The sequence below is a fragment of the Engystomops pustulosus genome, chromosome 1 (genome assembly GCF_040894005.1).
Source record: "Engystomops pustulosus chromosome 1, aEngPut4.maternal, whole genome shotgun sequence".
Classification (NCBI taxonomy): domain Eukaryota; kingdom Metazoa; phylum Chordata; class Amphibia; order Anura; family Leptodactylidae; genus Engystomops; species Engystomops pustulosus.
Genome location: NC_092411.1, coordinates 9,856,794 through 9,882,822, shown reverse-complemented (window position 1 = coordinate 9,882,822; position 26,029 = coordinate 9,856,794). Strand labels below are relative to the sequence as shown.

General features: G+C 45.5%; 1 protein-coding gene across 2 annotated transcripts in view; it reads left to right on the top strand.

The window, feature by feature from the left end:
* Positions 1–26,029, top strand: part of LOXHD1 (lipoxygenase homology PLAT domains 1) — a 176,822-nt gene that overhangs the window by 45,023 nt on the left and 105,770 nt on the right. The window contains exons 1-2 of one of the 2 annotated variants that reach the window (XM_072132875.1): positions 13,164–13,986; positions 21,600–21,714. In XM_072132875.1, the coding sequence (XP_071988976.1) occupies positions 13,179–13,986; positions 21,600–21,714 (923 nt within the window). In that variant the 5' untranslated portion in view covers positions 13,164–13,178. Of the gene's footprint in view, positions 1–13,163; positions 13,987–21,599; positions 21,715–26,029 lie in introns of those variants that run through there. The other variant, XM_072132870.1, reaches the window with a different exon arrangement.

Here is a 26,029-nt window from a genome sequence, read left to right as displayed (position 1 = left end):
CTGTGACCTCCTGTCCTCCATCCTCCTCATACTGTGACCTCCTGTCCTCCATCCTCCTCATACTGTGTCCTCCATCCTCTTCATACAGTGGCCTCCTATCCTCCATCCTCCTCATACTGTGACCTGTCCTCCATCCTTCTCATACTGTGACCTCCTGTCCTCCATCCTCCTCATACTGTGTCCTCCTGTCCTCCATCCTCCTCATACTGTGACCTTCTGTCCTCCATCCTCCTCATACTGTGACCTCCTGTCCTCCATCCTCCTCATACTGTGGCCTCCTGTCCTCCATCCTCCTCATACTGTGTCCTCCATCCTCCTCATACTGTGTCCTCCATCCTCCTCATACTGTATCCTCCTGTCCTCCATCCTCCTCATACTGAGTCCTCCTGTCCTCCATCCTCCTCATACTGTGACCTCCTGTCCTCCATCCTCCTCATACTGTGTCCTCCATCCTCTTCATACAGTGGCCTCCTATCCTCCATCCTCCCCATACTGTGACCTGTCCTCCATCCTTCTCATACTGTGACCTCCGGTCCTCCATCCTCCTCATACTGTGTCCTCCATCCTCCTCATACAGTGGCCTCCTATCCTCCATCCTCCTCATACTGTGACATGTCCTCCATCCTTCTCATACTGTGACCTCCTGTCCTCCATCCTCCTCATACTGTGTCCTCCATCCTCCTCATACAGTGGCCTCCTATCCTCCATCCTCCTCATACTGTGACCTGTCCTCCATCCTTCTCATACTGTGACCTCCTGTCCTCCATCCTCCTCATACTGTGTCCTCCATCCTCCTCATACAGTGGCCTCCTATCCTCCATCCTCCTCATACGGTGCCCATGGTATCACAGGTCACATAGTGATAATACTCCTCATGGGGGGTGCACACACTTCTGTCGCACTTTGCATGATAAACGTGTCACATAGTCCGACTGAGCACCGGAGCGCCCCCTTTAGTGCAGAATTTTCTGTGGCATTGGGTATAGTGCAGCCGCGAAAAAAATGGTATAAATGCACGCACACACAGTTTGCACTAAAAACAATGTGTAAAGTCAGACATTGGGGCAGATTTACTTACCCGTTCCCGTCGCGATCCTCCGGTGCGCTGCCCGGCGAGGATTCGGGTCCGGTGCGATTCACTAAGATCGTGTGCCCGAGTTCCTGCATGTGTCGCTTCCGCGCCGAGGTCCGCCGGAGTTCACCTTCTTCTTTCTGGTGCTTGCGACACAAATCCTTTTTTAAATTCCGCGGTTTGTCCGAATCCATTGGGTTGTCACGGCCACACCCCCTGATTTCTGTCGCATGCAAGCTGGCGCCAATGCGCCACAGTCCGATCACGTGTGCCAAAAACCCGGGCAATGCGGCGCAAAACGGAAATAATCGTGAAACCCGACGAAAGTGCGCCGTTTGGAGCCTTAGTAAATAAGCCCCAATTTCATAAATGTCTCTGAAACATAGATTTTCTTTTCGCTACATTTTAAATTTCCTATTTCTTTAATTTTATTGTATTTGTAAATATTTATTAAAATCCTTGAGGTTATTTATGGTTTTTGGCTTTCTCTTTCTCCTCTGCAATGATCTATAGAAGATTAGTGTTGTACATGAAATACATATTTTCAAACTGATTGCGCCATCTAGTGGTGAACGTTAATGCTACATCCTGTGTCTTTTCTAACCATCTTGTTTGGACAGAGCGAGATTCTCCAGCACGTCCTGAAAGAGAACCCGTTCGTCCAAGGGTAAATTTAACAGCTACAGTTTCCCTGCATAATATTCAGTTTCTAGGTTATTTGGTTAACAGACTGCATCCCCCCCCCCATTGTGCTTTCTCCCTGGTGGTAGAAACGTCCATGAGATAACATGTCCTATGAGTTATGCCTAGAGTTCCCCCATAACATTGAAAGGTTGATCTCCACTGTGCCCCTATAACACTACCAGCCAGAGCTTTCCAAAAAATTAGCCACATTTATTTTTTTAGATTAATTAATTTTTTTTTCTGTTCACATTTTTGTTGTGGCTGCTGCTTCTGGGGTGATCACATGTGGGTGACACTTTTAGAGAGGTTGTAGCTGATGGTCCATGGCAGCCTGTGCCGGCTCCTCCCAGAAGTCATGGCGTCTGTCCGGTGGCCATTTCTATGCTCTCCCCCTACATCCTTTTCATTTCAAGGGCCAGTCCACAACCTCAGCCCCTGGTTATATCCTCCAGAAAGGGGCCTGAGCATCTTAATACTCTAAATTTGTTTTTGCTGACTTTCCCGTGCTCTTGGCATCAGGACCGCCACTAGGAAGTTTGGGGACCCCTAATTGGCAAATTTTGTGGGCCCCCCACAGAATGATCATCCCCCAGGTGTACACAGTAGGGCAGATTTACTTACCCGGTCCAGTCGTGATCCCGAGGCGCGTTCTCCTACAAGGATTGGGTCTGCCGGGATTCACTAAGGTTGTGCACCCGATATCCAGCAGGTGTCGCTGCTGCGCTGAGGTCCCCCGGAGTTCACCTTCTTCGTCCCGGTGCATGTAAGTGCTGATCTTGCAACACAAATTCTTTTTTAAATTCTGCGTTTTTTCTGAATCCATCGGGTTGTCCGATGGTCACGCCCCCCGATTTCTGTCGCGTGAAAGTCGGCGCCTATGCGCCACAATCCGATTGCGTGCAGCAAAATCCCGGGGCAATTTGGCGCACATCGGAAATCTTTGGGAAACCCGATGAAAGTGCACGATTTGAACCCTTGGTAAATGAGCCCCAGTTCTGTGACTTAGGGCCCCTTCTCCTCCTGGGGTCCCCTGAACAGAGTCACACTACACCCCCCATGATGGCGGCCCTGCCTGGCATCTCTACTTTATCTCCTGGGAGGACTCGCATCTGGCTATGAATCTTTACTGTCTGACTCTTGACTCAGCCCTGACCTCGTCTTGTTCTACATTTCTCTTTTCCTGATCTCTTGAGATTTATAGAGATGTTTTACTCATCCATCACCTTTACTGGGACCACATCAAGAAGTAGCATCCTGGTGCTCTCCCCTTAAGGGGTTAAAGTGTGAAAAGCAGGAAGGTCACTTAGAGACTGACCTTAGGAGTCACCCAAAGCTGTTACACTGTGCAGGAGAACTTCCCCTCCCACTGTGTGAGATTACATCAGGCAGAGAGGGGGTGGAAAGTGCTGAGGAAGCAGAGGAGGAGACAGTGTAACAGCCTGTAGAGCTACAGCATGGAGGAACTCTGGTAACACCCCCAGAGCCCTTCTGGCTTATTAGCGTAATTACAAAAGTTGATTTTAGAAGGAAGGAGGCCATGGATAACACATATAAGAAGATACCACAGTCCCGGTGCCTGGATCTATGAGTAATGTCCCTGGTTTATCAGGATGGATTCTGATGGGAGATTTCCTTTAACACCTGAATGCTCCATGACATACATGTATGTTATGGAGCCAATGCCAATTCACCCGGGGCTGAACAGGCATCAGGAAACACTGAGTGTCAGGCTCACATACAGCTCTATAGACCATAAAAACAAAACAAAGCAGTACAAAAATTAAAAAATTTCCCAAAATCAGGTTTTCTTCTATAAAATTAGTAAAACGTTTTGCTGTTATCGTACTGAACCATAGAATAAAGATAACATTTTAATAAGGATTTATGGTGAAAAAAACCTTTCAAAAATCAAATACAGATTGATGTTTTTTACTATCGCCTCTCACAAAATGTACATTAATAAGGCATAGCCACCCGAATATAGTACAGCCGATCCCCTACTTAAGGACACCCGACTTACAGACGACCCCTAGTTAAAGACGGACCCCTCTGCCCACTGTGACCTCTGGTGAAGCTCTCTGGATGTTACTATAGTCCCAGACTGCACTGATCAGCTGTAAGGAGTCTGTAATGAAGGTTTATTGATCATCATTGGTCCCAATACAGAAAAAAAAAGTGAAACTCCAAATGTCACTGGGGCAAAAAATTTTTTTGTCTGAAGCTACAAGCTATAAAATATACACTTCGGACTTACATACAAATTCAACTTAAGAACAAACCTATGGAACCTATCCTGTATGTAACCCAGGGACTGCCTGTATCTGTGAAAAATGCATCTTATCCTGCAAAAAGTAAGCCCTCACAGCCTAACGCAGGACGCTCCTTCCCTCCTGTGCCTCGCTGTGCGCCTATACAACAAGGAACTGCCAAGGAACAGATAAATTCTGAAATCTCCTTGAAAATGCAGAACATCGCAGTACGATTTGTAGCCGCGTGACATCAAAATAAAATATACAGACATTTTTACAAATGATGAGAAGATAAAGCCGACGTCTGGGAAATGTTAGTTAGTAACTAATTATATCTGTCTGGATAGGAAATCTTTAAGAACTTGGAAAATGGCAATTTTTTTTCAAAAATGTCGCCAAATTTTAGAAATAAACGCAAAACATATTAACCAAAATTTAGCACTAACATGAAATAAGTGTCACAAATAAAAAATATCAAAATAAATTAGGTAAGTTAAAGTGTTATCACCATATAAAGCGACGAAGGTCACATTACCAAAAATGGGATTGAGCCTTAAAGGGGTCGTCCACTTTCTGCAAATAATTGCTATGGTTTGTGTAAGGAAAAGTTCTAGAAGTTTCCAGTATACTTTCTGTATCAGTTCCTCACGGTTTTCTAAATCTCTGCTTGCTGTCCTGCAATAGAAAGCTTCTATTGCTTTCTATTGATTTTTATTGTGGATAAAAATCTGTCTATAGTCACACAGGTGTGCATCTCGTCAGTATCATAGATAGTAATCAGAGCTGTGTGATATAACGAGCGGTGCACCTGTGTGATATAACGAGCCGTGCACCTGTGTGATATAACGAGCCGCGTACCTGTGTGATATAATGAGCCACGCACCTGTGTGATATAACGAGCCACACACCTGTGTGATATAACGAGCCGTGCACCCGTGTGATGTAACGAGCCACGTACCTGTGTGATATAACGAGCTGCGTACCTGTGTGATATAACGAGCCCTGCACCCGTGTGATATAACGAGCCGTGCACCCGTGTGATGTAACGAGCCACGTACCTGTGTGATATAACGAGCCGTGCACCTGTGTGATATAACGAGCCACACACCTGTGTGATATAACGAGCGGTGCACCTGTGTGGTATAACGAGCCACGCACCTGTGTGATATAACGAGCCGCGTACCTGTGTGATATAACGAGCCGCGCACCTGTGTGATATAACGAGCCGTGCACCTGTGTGATATAACGAGCCGTGCACCTGTGTGATATAACAAGCCGTGCACCTGTGTGATATAACGAGCCGCGCACCCGTGTGATATAACGAGCCGCGCACCCGTGTGATATAACGAGCCGCGCACCAGTGTGATATAACGAGCCGCGCACCTGTGTGATATAACGAGCCGCGCACCTGTGTGGTATAACGAGCCACGCACCTGTGTGATATAACGAGCTGCGTACCTGTGTGATATAACGAGCTTCTATAGATTGTAGTTACACAAACAGTTCCAGTAGTTTGCAGGGTGACTTGCGGATAAGATGTAGTATGCACATTGGCCACTAGAGGGCCCCGCAGGACCAGCTCCCTATGTAATGCCTATAGGAGGGGTATAATACGGATTTGCTTTGGTGTTATTGGACTCAGAGATTAGGCAACATCCTCGGAACTTAATCCATTGTTAAAGCAGATTCACCCAAGGACTAAAGGCCCAATATTTCAGGTTTTATCTCTTAGGATATTTGGGTAGTTGGATGTCAGGGGGCATTTACTTATTGGGAAGGTTAAAGGAGAGCGCAGCAAAGACTCGTGCAATTATAGGGCTCAGTCATGTAACGGGAGCGGCTGTCCTGAGGGTGCAGCGAGGCCGGAGATGGGATCATAGCTGCAGACGTGTGCAGCATAGGTCAGGTCACGGCTCTGCAAGTACTAAAAAGTGTAGCTAAAGGGGGTTATAACAAAACTACACACAGTGTTAGGTATTGTCCCTTTCTGTATGTAGTTAGTAGCAGCAGGACTGTGGCATAAGCATTTTATTGCAGGATTGTACCTTCTCCAAGTGCGCTGGAGGTGTGTCCTCACACAGCTGTGCCCTGTGCAGTCAATGTCAGGTATTGCCCCTGGAGAGATGTGTAATGCAACCTTTGTTTATATAGTTAGTAGCAGCAGGACTGTGAAATAAGGATGTATATTGCAGCATTGTAGCTTCTCAAAGTGCACTGGATGTGTGTCCTCACACTGCTGTGCTCTGTGGAACCAGTGTCAGGTATTGTTCCTGGAGAGATGTGTAATCCAACCTTTGTTAGTCGCAGCAGGACTGTGACGTATGCATTTTATTGCAGGATCGTACCTTCTACAAATGTGCTGGAGGTGTGTCCTCACACAGCTGTGCCCTGTGCAGTCAGTGTGAGGTATTGCCCAGGGAGCACAACAGTGTTAGGACCCATCCCCTGTGCACTCGGATAAGATCCTGGAATATAAATCCATATTGCGCAGTCCTGCTGCTACTAACATACACACACAAAAGTATGTTTACACATCTTTCAAGGGACAATACCTGACACTGACGCTAGAGAGCACAGGGCACAGCAGTGTGAGAACACCCCTCTCCCACCCCCACACACACAGTGCACTTGGAGAAGCTACAAGCCTGGAATGTAAATCTATATTTCACAGACCAGCTGCTACTAACAACGTAGGTCTGATTACACATCTCTTCAGGGACAATGTATAACACTGGCTGCAGAGAGCACAGTGCACAGCAGTGTGAGGTATGATTACACATCTCTCCAGGGACAGTACATAACACTGGCTGCAGAGAGCACAGAGCACAGCAGTGTGAGGTCTGATTACACATCTCTCCAGGGACAGTACATAACACTGGCTGCAGAGAGCACAGAGCACAGCAGTGTGAGGTATGATTACACATCTCTTCAGGGACAATGTATAACACTGGCTGCAGAGAGCACAGTGCATAGCAGTGTGAGGTATGATTACACATCTCTTCAGGGACAATGTATAACACTGGCTGCAGAGAGCACAGAGCACAGCAGTGTGAGGTATGATTACACATCTCTTCAGGGACAATGTATAACACTGGCTGCAGAGAGCACAGAGCACAGCAGTGTGAGGTATGATTACACATCTCTTCAGGGACAATGTATAACACTGGCTGCAGAGAGCACAGAGCACAGCGGTGTGAGTACACCCCCCCCCCTTCCCCAATGCAATTGGAGAAGCCAAAATGCTGGAATATAAATCCATGTATCACAGTCCTGCTTCTACTAACAACAGACACAAAGATATGTTTACAAATATCTCAAGGGACATTACCTGACACTGACGCTAGAGAAATATAACAATACACTATAATTGTGACAATGTAACATTCTCGAGACATTCTGGAGTTCCCTACATTCTGTACAGTCGGTGTCAGATCTGGGCTGTGGGTCCTGTCTGTGTAATGTGGTGATCCGAGTTATCCCCGCTGCCTTTTACTAAAAATAGAAACATCCAACTTAGACCCCAGACCCCGAAAACCTTAAAATGCCACAAATCCAGGAATAAAACATTGAATTGTGTTGGGTGATCATGGAGGAATCATCATCATCAGCAGCAGCAGCAGGAGGAGGAGGAGGAGGAGGTCTGGATGGCCGATGAGAAGCCTTTGTTATACACTGGGTGTTATTACGGGGGGTATCAGTTTTCATTGCAGAGACCACCAGCTGGGCAGAGCAGGTATACAATTGGATTTATAGTGCCTCCTATTGGAGGGAGCGACTATGTGCAGCTTAGATACAGCAACTCCGCTCTATGAAAGGTGGATGGCTATATAATTGCTGCTTAGATAAAGCAACTCAGCTCTATGTATGGTAGATATGTGTATAATGGCAGCTTAGATACAGCAGCTGATCTCTATACATGGAAAATATCTGTATAATAGCAGCTTAGATACTTCAGCTGAGCTCTATGTAAGGTGGATGACTATATAATGGCAGCTTAGATACAGCAGCTCAGCTCTATGTAACATAGATGTCAATGTAATGGCAGATTAGATACAGTGGTACATCTCTCTGCAAGGTAGATGTCTATCTAATGGCAGCTTAGATACAGTGGTACATCTCTATGTAAGGTGGATGGCTATGTAATGGCAGCTTAGATACAGCAGCTCAGCTCTATGTAGATGGTAGATACCTCCATAATATAGTATATAAATCCAGTGACGTCTTATCTGTATGTAGTGAGAATGGAGTAGAAGGAGAACACTGTAACCCAGGGGTCTCAAACTCAATTTACCTGGGGGCCGCTGGAGGTAGGTTCTGGGTAAGACTGGGCCGCATCAAGTTTTCCACACAAAATGCGCTTACAAAATCTCATTATTCAGATTCAAATGTCATGGCGTCTCCCAGCGCAAGGAAAGCCCCGAGCGGGGAGACGTGCTTTCTCTATGAACGCGTCCTGTGCACCGAGGGGTCCCAAGCTCCTACCGCACTGAGCCCAGTCAGGGACACTCCATCCCCCCCCTCCCCCCACCCGGTACTTGCCTCCCCGTGTCCCTCCCATCGAAGAAGATGAAGTCGCCGCTCTGACCTGCACCAAGTGCGTTCAGAACGGCGACTTCATCTTCTTCAAGTACCGGAGGGAAGGGGATTAACCGGTTACGGGCCCTTTCCTGTTTTTTCATGTCCATTTTTCACTCCCACCTTCAAAAATCTATAACTTTTTATATTTTTACACGTAAAGAGCTGTGTGACGGCTTGTTTTCTGCGTAACAAATTGCACTTCATAGTGATGGTATTAAATATTCCATGCCATGTACTCGGAAGCGGGAAAAAAATTCCAAATGCAATGAAAATGCATTTGCGCCATTTTCTTGTGGGCTTGAATATTACGTCTTTCACTGAGCGCCCCAAATGACATGTCTATTGTATTCTTTGGGTCGGTACGATTAAGGGGATACCAAATTTGTATAGGTTTTATAATGTTTTCATACATTTACAAAAATGAAAACCTCCTGTACAAAAATTATTTTTTTGATTTTGCCAACTTCTGGCGCTAATAACTTTTTTATACTTCGGTGTACGGAGCTGTGGGTGGTGTCATTTTTTGCGAAATTTGATAATATGTTCAATGATATCATTTTTAGGACTGTACGACCTTTTGATCACTTTTTATAGATTTTTTTATATTTTTCAAAATGGCAAAAAAGTGCCATTTTCGACTTTGGGCGCTATTTTCCGTAACGGGGTTAAACGCATTGAAAAACCATTATTATATTTTGATAGATTGGGCATTTTCGGACGCGTCGATACCTAATGTGTTTATGATTTTTACTGTTTATTTATATTTATGTCAGTTCTAGGGAAAGGGGTGATTTGAAATTTTAGGTTTTTTTATTATTTTTTTTTTAAAACTTTTTTTTATTTTTATTTATACTATTTTTCAGACTCCCTAGGGTACTTTAACCCTAGGTTGTCTGATCGATCCTATCATATACTGCCATACTACAGTATATGGGGAATTTCCTCCTCATTCATTACAATGTGCTATCAGCACATTGTAATGAAGGGGTTAAAACGAAATAGCCTCGGGTCTTCGGAAGACCCGAGGCTACCATGGAGACGGATCGCCGCCCCCCGATGACGTCACGGGGAGCGGCGATCCCAGGTAAGATGGCGGCGCCCATGCGCCGCTATCTTTTTGAGGCTGTGAAAACACCCGCGATCGGTGCTAGCAATATGCAGCAAAGACTTACCGGCTATGGAGAGGGCTCAGCCTGTGAGCCCTCTCCATGCAGCGCGACCCGACCGCCGCCGCAAAATATTGTCCCGCGGGCCGCGAGTTTGAGACCCCTGCTGTAACCCCTGCTGCTGCATATTACGCCATAGCCTCAGTTACTTCACTATACACTGATCTACTGGCTCTTCTTAATAATCGTTGCCCATTGCCTCCTACCACAATGGGGGGCTTCTGCCCTTACTAGAGGCTTCTACACAGCAGTAATATTAGTTTTGGTAGATACTAGGTGGAACTCACTGGTTAAACTAGACTAATCGAGTAGCTTCCTCCAGCAGGTGTCACTAGAGAGATAGTGTTCTTCTTTCTAGAGGAGAGCTCATTTGCATACATTCTCCTTATAGACTATGATTGGTTTGGGGGGCACTTTGGACCTGATACCTGATAATCAGCATCAAATTCAGGGATCAGTTAAATATTGACCCCCAGTCTCTCATAGGGCACAGAGACCCTTGTCTTCCGTTTTGGAGAGAACTTATTTGCATAGACTATAAATGCATAATGCAGAGAATTTTGTGATACATGATGCAATTTTGTTACTTTTTAGTATCACAGATCTAAAATATGGGCTTTATCTTACGTTATTTCTGCATTATCTTACTACGAGGAGTTTGCTTTGGGCTTCGTCGGGTGATTTCTCTCCCCGGTCTTGGCAGGAGGTCCTGCATCCTCACCCTGCACCTGTTATCAGTAATAATCACATAATAAGCTGCTATAAATACACTTGACAACTTTAACTAAGGTTTCCAGCCAGTGTCTTGGTCCTTTTCCCAGTTTTCCTCTATGCACCGATACCTTCTATTGTTATCCACCATCTGCCTGTAACTGGGCGATGCTGATGATGAGCGCACAATGGGCTTCCCCTGGTATTTAAAGGGAACCTGTCACCAGGTTTTACCCCATTACACTACTAGCCCCTAAGATTTTAGATAAAAGAGGGAATTTTGGAAAGGACCTTTCATATCCTACCTGAGGGGACTAGTGGCTTAGTGGGGTAAAACCTGCTGTCAGGTTCTCTTTAAGGTTACAGGTCAGGTTATCTATCACATTGGGACTAGAACTTGAGTTATATATGAAGATGTTGCTATCTATATACATGTGCAAGGTCAAGTCATGATCATCTATATACCAGGGTATAGGCCATTCCATATATCAACGTCCCCTCCAAAATATTTTTTGAGTGGGACATCTCCCTCTGAGTAAATATAACATACAGCACTCTACCAGGTCTAGGGCAATAAAGGGGTTAATGCTAGACTACTTGGTAGTATGTAGCAGTAAAGGGTTAAAGTCTCTATACCTGCCAGTATAGGGCAGTTAAAGGGTTAATGCTAGAGTCCCAAAGTGATCAAGGGGAATGAAGTGGTGAACCTCGTTATACCTTGTGGTTTCGGGGCATGAGGGGGCTAATGCGAGACTCCATGGGACTAGGCAGATATAATTATAAGATGCTAGTTTAAGGACAGGCTGATTTTATGCTTTGTTTGGTAGCATGAATTTGCAGTCCCCACTTCAGTAGATGTCAGTGGGATCAATGGCTACTTTAACAGTTTCCTGCCACTACCCAGCTCCGAACAACCCGAACATCTGATTGGGGGCTCGTGTCAGTCCACCAAGTATCAGACATGAATTGCCTCTTCTGAAAATACGCCATCATGTTAATCCCTGGGGTGTTGTAAAAAGCCCATCTATGCTGAGGGACTGTCCTTTCCATGACAGGAAGCTCCACATTGATCATAAAGATAATTGTAGGAAGTACAGAAAGAGAACTGTGCAGCTGTACTTTATGGCTGCACAGTTCTCTCTATGTGTGATCTGCCTGATGTGTGATAATCATCCTATTAGATATTGACAGTGCCAGAAATTTGTCTAAGTGGGGTTAAGCCACCTATTGGCCACCGTTTATCCCTTGTCTGCTTTCCAGTAGCAATCAGGATAAAATGGTCTTAACATCCTTCATTAGATCACTAGGACTAATTTGGGGGAGTCCAGTGGGAATGGTTGAAGCCTTGCCTGGGTGCCTTGGGGGCTCATAAAGTTACTATTCCCTATACCAAGAGACAATTGCTATAAAGGATAGAAGACCTAGTACAGATATTGAGGTTTTTACTTACTTGGGGGCTGGGGGAGGGTCTGTATTTATGTAGGTGTTCTGTATGGATGAGTCTTTTGTACTTTTTTAGTGGATTTGTTTAGCAATATAAATTCAAGACTAAATATGTTCTAGAATATTTCTTTGACCCTCCAGTATTGGTCATATCCTATCTTATCCTATCATATCCTATCTTGCATAGATTTTTAATCTCTCATCCCCTTTTATGATAATGACCCCCCTGGGTATAACATTAGCTAGCAGGACGTCTTAATTATTGCTCGGAGCTCTATTCATACCCTGAGCCTTCCTATTGTTCTTCGGATATTTGATCTTGAGAAGATCGAGTCTATGTTTATTGTCTATAATTCTATGAATACTTTACATAGTAAGCCACAGTATCAAATTTTGGCATCAATCACATTAAATAAAAACTGAATCAGTGGCGTAAGTAGGAGAGGCAGGGCCCCATAGCATACATTCTGTACATATACAGTATATACACATCACAGATACAGCATATATACATCACATATATGTCATACAAATATTATTTTGTACAATGTGCAGTATAATATGTATATAATGGGGTGCATCCTCCATTCTTTAGTTTGTCAGGTTGGATGATGGGGCCCCCTGACGCTGTGGGCCCCATTGCAGCTGCTATGGCGTCTACTACTGTAGTTACGCCCCTGCACTGGATACAAGTATACGGCCAGGAAGGGAAGGGGTGAAATTGCCATTTTGAAAATGCGGGCAATGGTAATTATATCATTCCCCGGTCTGATACAATGTAACGGTTATAGAGGAACATTCCGTAGAATCCATTATTATCGTTTCTACTCTTCTCCTTTATGTTTTCCTCTTCTCCCCATTAATCATTTGATGATAGCTGGACCGGCCTGCAAATATTGAGGTAACACTGAGACATCTCTTATCTGTAAAGCGATCCTGACACTATGAATAATGAAGATGAAACTCAGTGCAGTAAGATAAGCTCGCCCAGAGGATCTCTTTTTTCACGTTGCTTTCTCTGCCGGTCACATGACATACGAAGCAGTAAGTAATTTTTCATGAGGTTACTCCCAGCAGGACACAATATCAGTATCTTTCTTTCGTGGCAACAGAGACAAGATCAGAGTTTAACCATGTGCCCTCCTTAGGTCTTTTCTAATTAAGGGCCTGGATTCGATTGGCCGGTTTTCATATCACTGTCCATATCGTTACTCGATTCAGCCAAAGGGGTGAAAGTCAGGGTGAAAAAAGAGGGTAGATTTCCATAAATAAGTGATGGCGCCGAAAAAGAATAAAACTAAGAGCCAAGATGAAATGCAAGAGGGTGATGAAGACGAGGACCTGAAGAAGAGGTCATCTAACTTGAAGAACAAGAAGAAGAAGAAGTCATCAAGTAGTTCAGTTAGTCCCAGTAAGCAGAAGGTCGAAGTATTGCGAAAACAGAGCCTATCGGAAGAGCTAGAAGACGAAGAGGATCAGGAGGAAGAACCAGTAAAAAAACCAGTACGGAAGTCGACAAAGAAGAAAAAAGACCAAGTAAAGACCTCAAAACCCAAAGACAAAGCTCCAAAGTATGAAGAGGAAGAAGACTTTTTAGAAGAAGTAGAAGAAGAAGAATTAGAAGCAGTAGAAGAAGAAGAAGACGACGATGTTGACTTTATAGAACGTGACCTGAAAACAATTAAGGAAAAGAACAATAATGACATGAAAGAGAAGCGGAAGAAAAAGCGAGATGAGGAAGAGGAGGAGGAAGAAGAAGAGGAAGAAGAGCTCGATGATGAAGAAGACGAGGAAGTCGTGAAGAAGAAGAAAAAGTCCAAGTCTGGAAAAGATACCGACGGGAAGAAGAAGAAGAAAAAGAAAAAGGATGAAGATGACGACGTGGTCTCTGATGAAGATGAGGAGGATGGAAGCTCAAAGAAGAAAAAGTCCAAGAAATCTGCCAAGGAGTCGGACAAAAAGAAGGGTGATAAGTCCAAGAAACCAAAAAAGTTGAGTTACCTTGAGTTGTATGAGCAGGAGCTTCTTCATTATCACTCCGAGTCTTCCAATGAAGAAGAGGATGACTACAACAAGAAGAAAGGTTAGTAATATTGGTCTGAATTCTTTATCAGAAGTGTTAAGATTACTGAATCCACTTACTTTAACATAAGTCTGGAAACTTCACAGTCTTAAATGTAACCTTCTGGTGACCTGTCCCATGACTGTGATCATATCTATGGTAAAACTTGATTGAACTTGATGGACATGTGTCTTATTTCAACTGTATAAACTATGAAAACCTTCAATATTTCTATAGAGTTTGTGACAATGTTCTGCGACCAACTGCTTTTGCGACATCTTTTATTGTAATCTTCATCGTCTATAGTCTATATCTGGATTCTTCACGTATACAGTATACCCTATGTAGAGACAATATTTTATGCTTGTATGTTTTTATGATAGGGTCGTGTTACCATCTATATAACCTCCCAACATTCTATATAAAGAGCAATTACCTTATATACTCGAGTATAAGCCTAGTTTTTCAGCACAAAAAATGTGCTGAAAACCCCAAACTCGGCTTATACTCGAGTCAAAAAAATAAATATATCTAAACTCACCTTTCTGGCGACCCCTGTATATCTTCTGTGCGATCTGTCCGGCAGCGGCGGCAGGCTATATACACTGGGGCAGGGGCTGGCAGGCTATATACCCTGGGGCAGGGGCTGGCAGGCTATATACCCTGGGGCAGGGGCTGGCAGGCTATATACCCTGGGGCAGGGGCTGGCAGGCTATATACCCTGGGGCAGGGGCTGGCAGGCTATATACCCTGGGGCAGGGGCTGGCAGGCTATATACCCTGGGGCAGGGGCTGGCAGGCTATATACCCTGGGGCAGGGGCTGGCAGGCTATATACACTGGGGCAGGGGCTGGCAGGCTATATACACTGGGGCGGCTGTGACCAATGCATTTCCCACCCTCGGCTTATACTCGAGTCAATAGGTTTTCCCAGTATTTTGTGGTAAAATTAGGGGACTCGGCTTATACTCGGGTCGGCTTATACTCGAGTATATACGGTATATTATTATTTGATATTCAAATAATTGTTACCAAAAAAAACCTAAATGTAACATGTACAATTCAAAATAAATAGTGACATAATGTGCTCAAATAATAGTGTCCTCTAATATCCAAATGGAATACAGGCAGACCCCAGGTGACGTACAGGATAGGTTCCATAGGTTTGTTCTTAAGTTGAATTTGTATGTAAGTCGGAAGTGTATATTTTATAATTGTAGCTTCAGACAAAAAATTTTTTTGCCCCAGTGACAATTGTAGTTTAATTTTTTTTTTCTGTAATGGGACCAAGGATTATCAATAAAGCTTCATTACAAACACCTTACAGCTGATCATTACAGCCTGGGACTATAGTAACATCCAGAGAGGTCACCAGAAGTCACAGTGGGCAGAGGGGTCCGTCTGTAACTAGGGGTCGTCCGTAAGTCGGGTGTCCTTAAGTAGAGGACCACCTGTACTCATAAAAATGATCATCATAGTATAATGCCATATAGTATCCTAATAAAAGTTACCTTATAAATGTTTAATGTATCAAGATAAAAGCACCATTGCAGTGCATAGTCCCATAAAGTGCCCAAATATTCGTGTTATTTTCTAACGATAGCAGTCAAGAGAATAGTCAGGAGTGTGGACTGAGGTCAGACACTAGAAGGTAACGCAGTACTGAATCAAGGAGCAAAGGGTAGTCAGGAAATCTTTGGGACACAGATACACAGGTTGTAGGAAAAATCTAAATCACTGGCAGATAAATCCAGCCCCAAGGATAGCTTTAAAGCTGAGCAAAGCACTCTGGATTTTAACCATTGACTTGCTTTGAGACCAACACTGCAGAGGGGGAATATGACAAAAACGTTCCGTATAATAACATATAACACCCCTCCATATCCCATAGAACCTCAAGTAGTAACCGAGCCATTCCCACCATGCTTGTAGGTGGACAAAATAAGTTCTCAGTTGTATGCACAGGGTTTGGAGAGGTTTTGAAGCAGTTTACAAATCCCAGGGCTTTTGCCTCCATGAATCGGGGTCTGGTCTTGTTGTCTACATTGGGGATAGGCTGATGGAAGTCCCAGTATGGTGGCAGCTCCCTCGTATAGTCTGTCCTCAGAGCGTCTGCTTCATCTCTTCTTTCAGAGGATGTGGTGGTGTGATTGCTCTATGCCCTGCACTTTGTATCATTGGTGCCAAGTACCTGCCCTGGCACAGACTAATCTCCTCTCGAGGCTGTGCCAAGAAAAACTCCAATTTCAGTTTCTCTAGGGATAAAAAAATCTTTATTTTCCAGGAAAGTGACACCGAGCGCTGCCAAGAAATATTATCTTTGTCTTGGCAAATCCGGTAACAGAAACATGTCCCAAGTTTTTGGACTTATCCTATCATGTCCACCAGACTTGATTCAAGACTTTGACTTCACAAGTCCAAAACTTTCATTCTGTTTCTGTGCCACAATCCAGATGCAGATTTATTTGTGTGTTTTTGGGGCTTTTACTTATCATCAACAATGATACTTTTTGAGTTAATAGTGAAGGTTGCATTCCGCACAAGTAAGATAGGGGATGGATATCCTTCAGGTTCCACCCTAATATCTAATATCAACTTTGGTGTAAAGGGTCTGCATTGGTCAATAGTTTTTGGTAATAATGGTCTTCCTAATTCGGATAAGATAAGTATAAGTCTCCCCACAGCACCTCTTCTGGTGAAATGGAGCATTACATGTATAGGATGTTCATAATGGAATGTCCACATAACGTATGCCAATTCTTGGTCCTTCAGGGTCAGAGACATTGGGGCTCATTTACTAAGGGCTCCGCGGCCGCACTTTCGTCGGGTTTCCCGAATGTTTACGTTTTGTGCCGAATTCCGCCGGGATTTTGGCGCACGCGATCGGATTTTGGCCCTATCGCGCCGGCTTTCACGTGACAGAAATTGGGGAGCGTGGCAATTATACAACCTGACGGATTCGGAAAAACCGCGGAATTTTAAAAACTAAATGTGACGCAAGATCAAGCACTTACATGCACCGAGAAGAAGCAGGTAAACTCCGGTGGAACTCGGCACAGCAGCGACACCTACTGGATATCGGGCGCACGAACTTAGTGAATCCTGGCAGACCCGAATCCACGTCAGACAACGCGTCGGGACAGGAAGTAAATGAGCCCCATTCTTTTTATGTGCTCCTCATGAATGTGGACTGAATGTAAAGATGTGGTTGGGATAGTAGTGAAGAGACTCCTAGGTCAATTAAGCTCCAGGTATATGTGATGGTTATTTGGGAGGTCCTTGATTTAAAGGTAAGACCAACATAAGTCTACTGGCAGGTTCATGGATCAGTTTACATCAAGGACCCCTTATAGTTGAGGACCCTCAATGCACAATGATGCTTCCACCTTGGCTCCAAAACTTGGTTCCACAGGAAAGCCATCGCAGTGCTGTGCAAGGGATGGGACACCTATGAAGACATGATTGCCATCTCCAGCAACATGATCACCATGGCTGGAATTTCTATGGACTCAGTAGGGATCAGATAAAGGTCCCCAGAGCTCTGCTAGGACAATCTGTACAGATAGATCACTCCGTACCTCTATTCTTAGCCGGAGATATCTAGATATGAATGATCTGAGATGAACGTCTGAGGAAATAAAACTCTGAAATTAGTTATTTATTTAAGGATGGTAATCTTGAGACACTTACCTAGGGAAATTATAAGTCAAGGGTAAAAAAGGACTTACCTGTACTCACCACCCTACTAAAAGTCTATAACAGGACATAATAAGGAAACATCTGGACCTTTAAGGTTTGGGGCATCTATGCTCCGCTTTCTTAAGGTGCCGTTACAGCATTTTTATTGGGTTGAGGTCTGGACTGTGACTGGGCCATTGCATCATCAACAATAAGCTGGGAGTTTGGATGTAGGTAGTCACGAGTCCTTTTTCAGCAATTCTGTTGTAGATTTCCTGCTGTCCTTGGGATCGTGTTCCTACTATATGACCCAGTTCCGGCCAAGCTTTAGCTGTATATGGTCTCATATTTGTGTCTTGAATACCTAAGTATTGAGGAGAGTTCACGGTTGACTCAATTACTTCAAGACGAATTTGCAAAACAAGCCCAAATCAAACCCCTCCAGCAACTTGCTGGATATCTACTATGAGGTCTTTGTGCTGATGAGGTTGGATTTGTCCAAATTTTGTGCTGTGTAATATGATCTACACTTGGGTTTAATCCGTTTACAGGACATTGTTCTAAAAATCTAGTAGTTTTTTCAGATGTAAATTGTTTTTTAAGAGTGAAGAGGCTTTCCCCCTTGTTAGTCTTCCACACACAACATGCTCAGTCATTTCTAATTGTGGTTTCATGAACTTGGACATTTAACCTGCTAACTGAGCCATCTAGACTCCACTCCTGGGTAGATTTATGATGGGCAGAAATAATTGCTTCTCTTAGATCAGTGATGGCGAACCTTTTAGAGCCTGAGTGCCCAAACTTCAACCAAAAGCCACTTATTTATTGCAAAGTGCCAGCACAGCAATATAAGCAGTAATTTATTTCTCCTTGTTCATTGACAATTTTCAATCCTTCACCCTCCTAAGGACCCAACGCAGTTGAAAGGGGAGGGCAAATTCGCCTATCATTTTGGAAGATTCTTTGAGTCCTGTCTGGTGAACTTCATGCTGAGGTGATGGCCCGGGTGCCCACAGAAAGGGCTCCGAGTGCCGCCTCTGGCACCCGTGCCATAGGTTCGCCACCACTGTCTTAGATAATTTCTGATGTCGCTCTGCCTTAGCATTGTGTAACCAAGCCCGGATGAGAGAGTGGGCATCTGGGGCACTGGGAGGGGGCCTCCATCACTCTGTACATGACAGGAGGACCTCCATCAGTCCTTCACTGAAGAACTAAATGTGCCAGCAGTGGTCCAGTGCAAGCACCTCCCGGCTCCAGAAGAACCCTGTCTGCACAGTGGGATTTAGGTGGGGAGCTGGGCTGCATGCCCCTTATTCATAAAATTGTTTGGCTGAGCCGCACCCCACCTATCCAATCCACCCACTGAGGTGCTCCACCCTTAATAAACCGGAAGGGTGTCACTTAAATGAGTTAATGGGTTGGATATAGGAGGCCATCAGACAGTTATTAGCCATATATGCCTCCATGCCACCTATAACTGATGGAGGGCTCTCCTTTACCTAACACTTTTACCAAGCCGACTCCCGTAGCCCATACAATTACACGTAGACCCCTCCAAGTCATTGCCACCCCTAACCTACTTCATTTATGCTGTGTTTTATCATTATTTCCTGCTGTTACTATGTAGTAAGATTGGTTTTGGTACTTGTCTCCATGTAATATATTTAGTTATGTTGTAGTTTTGTTATATTACAGCTTTTATGCACTAAAAATCAGATTGTCTAAAAACTCCAGAATGAGAGTCCACAATGTCTTTACAGCCCAGGCCCGTGATAGACTTAGCTTACACTCAAGCGCCCACTGACTTTAGACGGGCGTGAGTCTGCAGCAACGTTTTTCAGCATCGCTGCAGTTTCTCCTGCTCCTGCACTGATCGCAGGACCAGGTTCCTGGCTGTCAGAGACAACTAGAGACCCTGGGGAGAAAGTAGAAGCGGTTTATTACCACTTCTGCCAATTCCTTTCATCACTGCCTAGTGCCGAAGTAAAGGTATGTAGTGAATAACAGATCCTGTCCTGTCCCTGACTCTATAGACCCGGTGATCGTGTGATCGCTAGGTCTGGAAGGGTCTGACCCAGTACAGCTCTGCCCACACAGGGGGTCGTTTTCTCCTGTCACCGGGGCTCTTATAGATGCCCCAGTTACAAGTATGAACTTGGAAGAAAGATCTATCTCCTTACCATAGTAAGTAAAAAAAAAACACAGTGGGGGTCATTTACTAAGGGCCCGATTCGCGTTTTCCTGGCGCGTTACCTGAATATTTCCGATTTGCGGCGATTTCCCCTGAATTGCCCCGGGATTTTGGCGCACACGATCGGATTGTGGCGCATCGGCGCCGGCGTGCACGCGACAGAAATCGGGGGGCGTGGCCCGAACGAAAACCCGACGGATTCGGAAAAACCGCTGCATTTTTAAAAAAAAAAGTGTCGCTGGACACACCCTTACCTTCACCAAGTATAGGATCGTGAACTCCTGTGACATCTGGTGGACGTGGGAGGAACTGCCTTAGTAAATAGCTGGAAGACCCGAATCCACCGCAGAGAAAGCACCGCTGGATCGCGAATGTGCCGGGTAAGTAAATCTGCCCCACTATATAATTACATATGGGAAAGGGGTGATTTTTTTGGAGTTATTTTTTAAAATTTATTTTTATGGGGTTTTTTTTTTGTTTTTTTGGGGGGATACCATGATCACTGAAGCAGTATTACCCGTAAAATTCTATTTGCGTGATCCGCAAACATGAACAAAATTATGATGGGCTATAAATGTTTTTCAACAGACTACAGATTCATTGAAGAAACTGACTTGTGAATAACCACCTAGAAAATAAACGGTCAGTATGGTGTCTGCTAGGGCCGCCACCAGCATCAGGCATACCCAGGCATGTGCTGGGGCCCAGTGCTGCTGGGGGGGGCCCACACGGCCGAATCTCTACAGTCTACAGCAACCGGGCAACGCCTAGTGAGGGGAGTGTTTAATAATGAATCCATGGGGGACTACACATGCAGTCCCCGGGTTACATACAAGATAGGGTCTGTAGGTTTGTTCTTAAGTTGAGTTTGTATGTAAGTCGGAACTGTATATTTTATCATTGTAATTCCAGCCAGATCTTTTTTGGTCTCTGTGACAATTGGATTTTAAAAATGTTGGGTTGTCATTAGAATCAGGATTAATACTAAATCTTCATTACAGACGCCTGTGATAACTGTTACAGCTGATCATTGTAGCCTAGGACTAAAGAACAATAAATTACCAATATCCAGAGGTCCGTTTGTAACTAGGGGTCGTATGTAAGTCGAGTGTTCTTAAGTAGGGGACCGCCTGTATATAATTAAACCGGGCTGTATATAAAATAACCATGACTGGGAATTATAAACTAGGGAATATTTTAGTTACGGTAGTTTCTGAATTTTTAATGCAGCCCCATCAGTTCACTGCAAAGGGGCCCACTGAGGCTCTGTCACCCAGGGGCTCACTGAGGCTCTGTCACCCAGGGGCCCACTGAGGCTCTGTCACCCAGGGGCCCACTGAGGCTCTGTCACCCAGGGGCCCACTGAGGCTCTGTCACCCAGGGGCCCACTGAGGCTCTGTCACCCAGGGGCTCACTGAGGCTCTGTCACCCAGGGGCCCACTGAAGCTCTGTCACCCAGGGGCCCCCTGAGGCTCTGTCACCCAGGGGCCCACTGAGGCTCTGTCACCCAGGGGCCCACTGAGGCTCTGTCACCCAGGGGCCCACTGAGGCTCTGTCACCCAGGGGCCCACTGAGGCTCTGTCACCCAGGGGCCCACTGAAACCTGGAGCCGACCCTGCCTGTGAAATTGACAACAACATTTCTGGTATAAAGTTGTATCATATTTATCATACACATTCGAAATGTACAAAATAAATATGCAAAAATTCGGAGAAATCCAACACCTAATTAATCAGATCATTCGTATTTTCTCTTTTTTCTCTGTAGTTTATGAAGTGGTGACGATAACCGGAGATGTGCGCGGAGCGGGGACTGACGCCAATGTCTTCGTCACTTTGTTTGGAGAGTTCGGGATCACTCCAAAGATTCATCTCACCAGCAAGTATGTAACAGTACGAGGGAGTACGAGGAAGGCGCGAGACCTGAGAATGGAAAAAGTTTTTAGAACTTTTTGTAGACTTTAAAGAGGACCTTTCACCACCTCACACATGTAGAGATTATAGAAGAGGTCGCATTAACGCCTCACCACGCGTCATAGACGCGTGATGAGGCGCCATTACCCCCCAAAATAATTGCCATGCGTAAAAGAACGCATGGCAATTATTCCCTGTTGCGCTTAGACTGAGCGGCCCGGCACGCGCTGCAAATGAGGTACATGTCAGAAGCGTGATGGCAGCTTGTGACACAGTGTCAGGGGCGCGCCGGAGGGACCCGAAGTGAGTGCACCGGCCCCAGGGGAGACTTGTGGGCTGTGAAGATGATGCTCTCCGTCCTGCTCTACCTGCCCGCAGCTGCCTGCATTTATGTGATCCACGGGACCTAAGAGCAGTGCCGGGTGAGTGTGTGCAGTGTTGTGTGAGTGCAACGTTGTGTGTGTTGTGAGTGTGCAGTGTCTGCTGTGTTGTGAGTGTGTGCTGTGTGGTGAGTGTGTGCAGTGTTGTGAGTGTGTGCTGTGTTGTGAGTGTGTGCAGTGTGTGCAGTGTGGTGAGTGTGTGCAGTTTTGTGAGTGTGTGCAGTGTGTGCAGTGTGGTGAGTGTGTGCAGTGTGGTGAGTGTGTGCAGTTTTGTGAGTGTGTGCAGTGTGTGCAGTGTGGTGAGTGTGTGCAGTGTTGTGAGTGTGTGCAGTGTGGTGAGTGTGTGCAGTTTTGTGAGTGTGTGCAGTGTGTGCAGTGTGGTGAGTGTGTGCAGTTTTGTGAGTGTGTGCAGTGTGTGCAGTGTGGTGAGTGTGTGCAGTGTGGTGAGTGTGTGCAGTGTGGTGAGTCCGCAGTGTGTGCTGTGTTGTGAGTCCGCAGTGTGTGCTGTGTTGTGAGTGTGTGCAGTGTTGTGAGTGTGTGCAGTGTGGTGAGTCCGCAGTGTGCTGTGTTGTGAGTCCGCAGTGTGTGCAGTGTTGTGAGTCCGCAGTGTGTGCTGTGTTGTGAGTCCGCAGTGTGTGCTGTGTTGTGAGTCCGCAGTGTGTGCTGTGTTGTGAGTCCGCAGTGTGTGCTGTGTTGTGAGTGTGTGCAGTGTTGTGAGTGTGTGCAGTGTTGTGAGTGTGTGCAGTGTTGTGAGTCCACAGTGTGTGCTGTGTTGTGAGTGTGTGCAGTGTTGTGAGTGTGTGCAGTGTTGTGAGTGTGTGCAGTGTTGTGAGTCCACAGTGTGTGCTGTGTTGTGAGTGTGTGCAGTGTTGTGAGTGTGTGCAGTGTTGTGAGTGTGTGCAGTGTTGTGAGTCCACAGTGTGTGCTGTGTTGTGAGTGTGTGCAGTGTTGTGAGTGTGTGCAGTGCTGTGAGTCCACAGTGTGTGCTGTGTTGTGAGTGTGTGCAGTGTTGTGAGTGTGTGCAGTGCTGTGAGTCCACAGTGTGTGCTGTGTTGTGAGTGTGTGCAGTGTTGTGAGTGTGTGCAGTGCTGTGAGTCCACAGTGTGTGCTGTGTTGTGAGTGTGTGCAGTGTTGTGAGTCCGCAGTGTGTGCTGTGTTGTGAGTGTGTGCAGTGTTGTGAGTCCGCAGTGTGTGTTGTGAGTCCGCAGTGTGTGCTGTGTATTACCAAAATATTCATACTCCTCCTCGGGTAAAAATACATCACAAATATTTTGTCAGTTTTGCTTGCGGTTGCATTTACGCGGCACTTGCATCGCGCTTACACTGCGTTTGCGCCAAGGTTACGCTGAAGCGGTGTTTGCATCACGTTTACGAGGCGTTTGCGTCACATTTATGCTTAGACGCGGCTTGCATCACGTTTGCGCAGCGTTTGCGTCATGGTTACGCTTACGCAGCATTTGCATCATGTTTACACGCCGTTAGCATCACGTTTACGAGGCTTTTGCGTCACGTTTGCGCTTATGCGGCGTTTGCGTCACGTTTGCACTTATGTGGCGTTTGCGTCATGGATACGCATACACAGCAGTTGCGTCACACTTACGCAGCATTTGCATCACGTTTACGCGGTTTGCATCATGTTTATGAGGCGTCTGCGTCACATTTACGCTTACATGCCGCTTGCGTCACGTTTGCGCTTATGTGGCGTTTGCATCATGGATACACTTACGTGGCGTTTGCGTCACGCTAACATTTCCGCATTTGCGTTACGGTTATGGTTACGCTGCGTTTACGTCACGGTTATGCTTACGCTGCGTTTGCGTCACGGTTATGCTTACGCTGCATTTGCGTCACGGTTATGCTTACACTGCGTTTGCGTCACGGTTATGCTTACACTGCGTTTGCGTCACAGTTATGCTTACGCTGCGTTTGCGTCACGGTTATGCGGCATAGTTACACTTATGCAGCGCTTGCAGCACGGTTACGTGCCGTTTGTATCACAGTTACACTTATGCAGCGTTTGTGGCACGCCTACACTTACTCCACATTTGCATCACGTTTACACTTACGCCGCGCTTGCATCACGTTTATGAGGCCTTTAGATACATATAGAGAAATTACATCTCACCACTGACAGTATGAGAGAAGATTAGCATAAGACATGCCCCCAGCTCCACCCCCAGCTCCTCCTCTCTGACCAAACACAGATTGTAATGGTCACATCTCAGGACTAATAACTCTGCAACCGTGGGGGCTAGAAGGAAAATTCAAATTGCCCGTGAATCTATGTAGCCGCCCCTACAGAATGGCATCATAATCTCCATATCAGTGCGGTGGTGAAAGGTCCTCTTTAAGAAAATTTAAATTAAAAATTTTTTTTACATGTACTGACACCTAGTGGTGAAACAGATTACTGCACTTATTGGTCCAAACCCTTCCTCCTGGCCTCGGCTGATCGGCAGGGGTGGCTGACCCCACTGATCTACGGCTGATGGCCTATCCTCAGCACAGCTCATAAAACAGATTAGTCTAAATATAAAAAACAAAAATGGCTAAATTTTATGTTTTTTGATTGTAGGAGATTGTATACATGAATCTTATAGAGAAGTGATTTTGTATTTCCACTGTTTATAACATAGAAGGAGGGAAGTTGCCGGTTCTGGTTCCTGATTGGACCTTAAAAGTTATTGTAGACAGATAGGGTGTATAAATGGCACCTGGTATGCGGCATCTAAGTTATTAGTTATTTAGTTATTTCACAAATAATAATAATTGTTTACGTTACTAAAAACTCCGAGCGCTGTTTTCCAATATAATTTCTGTACCAATTGCTCACAGTTTTCTAGATCCCTGCTTGTTGTCATTATAGAGGAAGCTTTATTAATCTAATGGAAGCTTAATGGTTCCTGGTCATGTGATGTCACACAGGTGCACTGCTCCTTATATCCCTGGTCATGTGATGTCACACAGGTGCACGACTCGTTATATCCCTGGTCATGTGATGTCACACAGGTGCAGGGCTCGTTATATCCCTGGTCATGTGATGTCACACAGGTGCACTGCTCCTTATATCCCTGGTCATGTGATGTCACACAGGTGCACGGCTCCTTATATCCCTGGTCATGTGATGTCACACAGGTGCACGGCTCCTTATATCCCTGGTCATTTGATGTCACACAGGTGCACGACTCGTTATATCCCTGGTCATGTGATGTCACACAGGTGCACGGCTCGTTATATCCCTGGTCATGTGATGTCACACAGGTGCACGGCTCGTTATATCCCTGGTCATGTGATGTCACACAGGTGCACGACTCGTTATATCCCTGGTCATGTGATGTCACACAGGTGCACGGCTCGTTATATCCCTGGTCATGTGATGTCACACAGGTGCATTGCTCCTTATATCCCTGGTCATGTGATGTCACACAGGTGCACGGCTCGTTATACCCCTTGTCATGTGATGTCACACAGGTGCTCGTCTCGTTATATCCCTGGTCATGTGATGTCACACAGGTGCACGGCTCATTATATCCCTGGTCATGTGATGTCACACAGGTGCATTGCTCCTTATATCCCTGGTCATGTGATGTCACACAGGTGCACGGCTCGTTATATCTCTGCTCATGTGATGTCACACAGGTGCACGGCTCGTTATATCCCTGGTCATGGGATGTCACACAGGTGCACGACTCGTTATATCCCTGGTCATGTGATGTCACACAGGTGCATTGCTCCTTATATCCCTGGTCATGTGATGTCACACAGGTGCACGGCTCGTTATACCCCTGGTCATGTGATGTCACACAGGTGCACGGCTCGTTATATCCCTGGTCATGTGATGTCACACAGGTGCACGGCTCGTTATATCCCTGGTCATGTGATGTCACACAGGTGCACTGCTCGT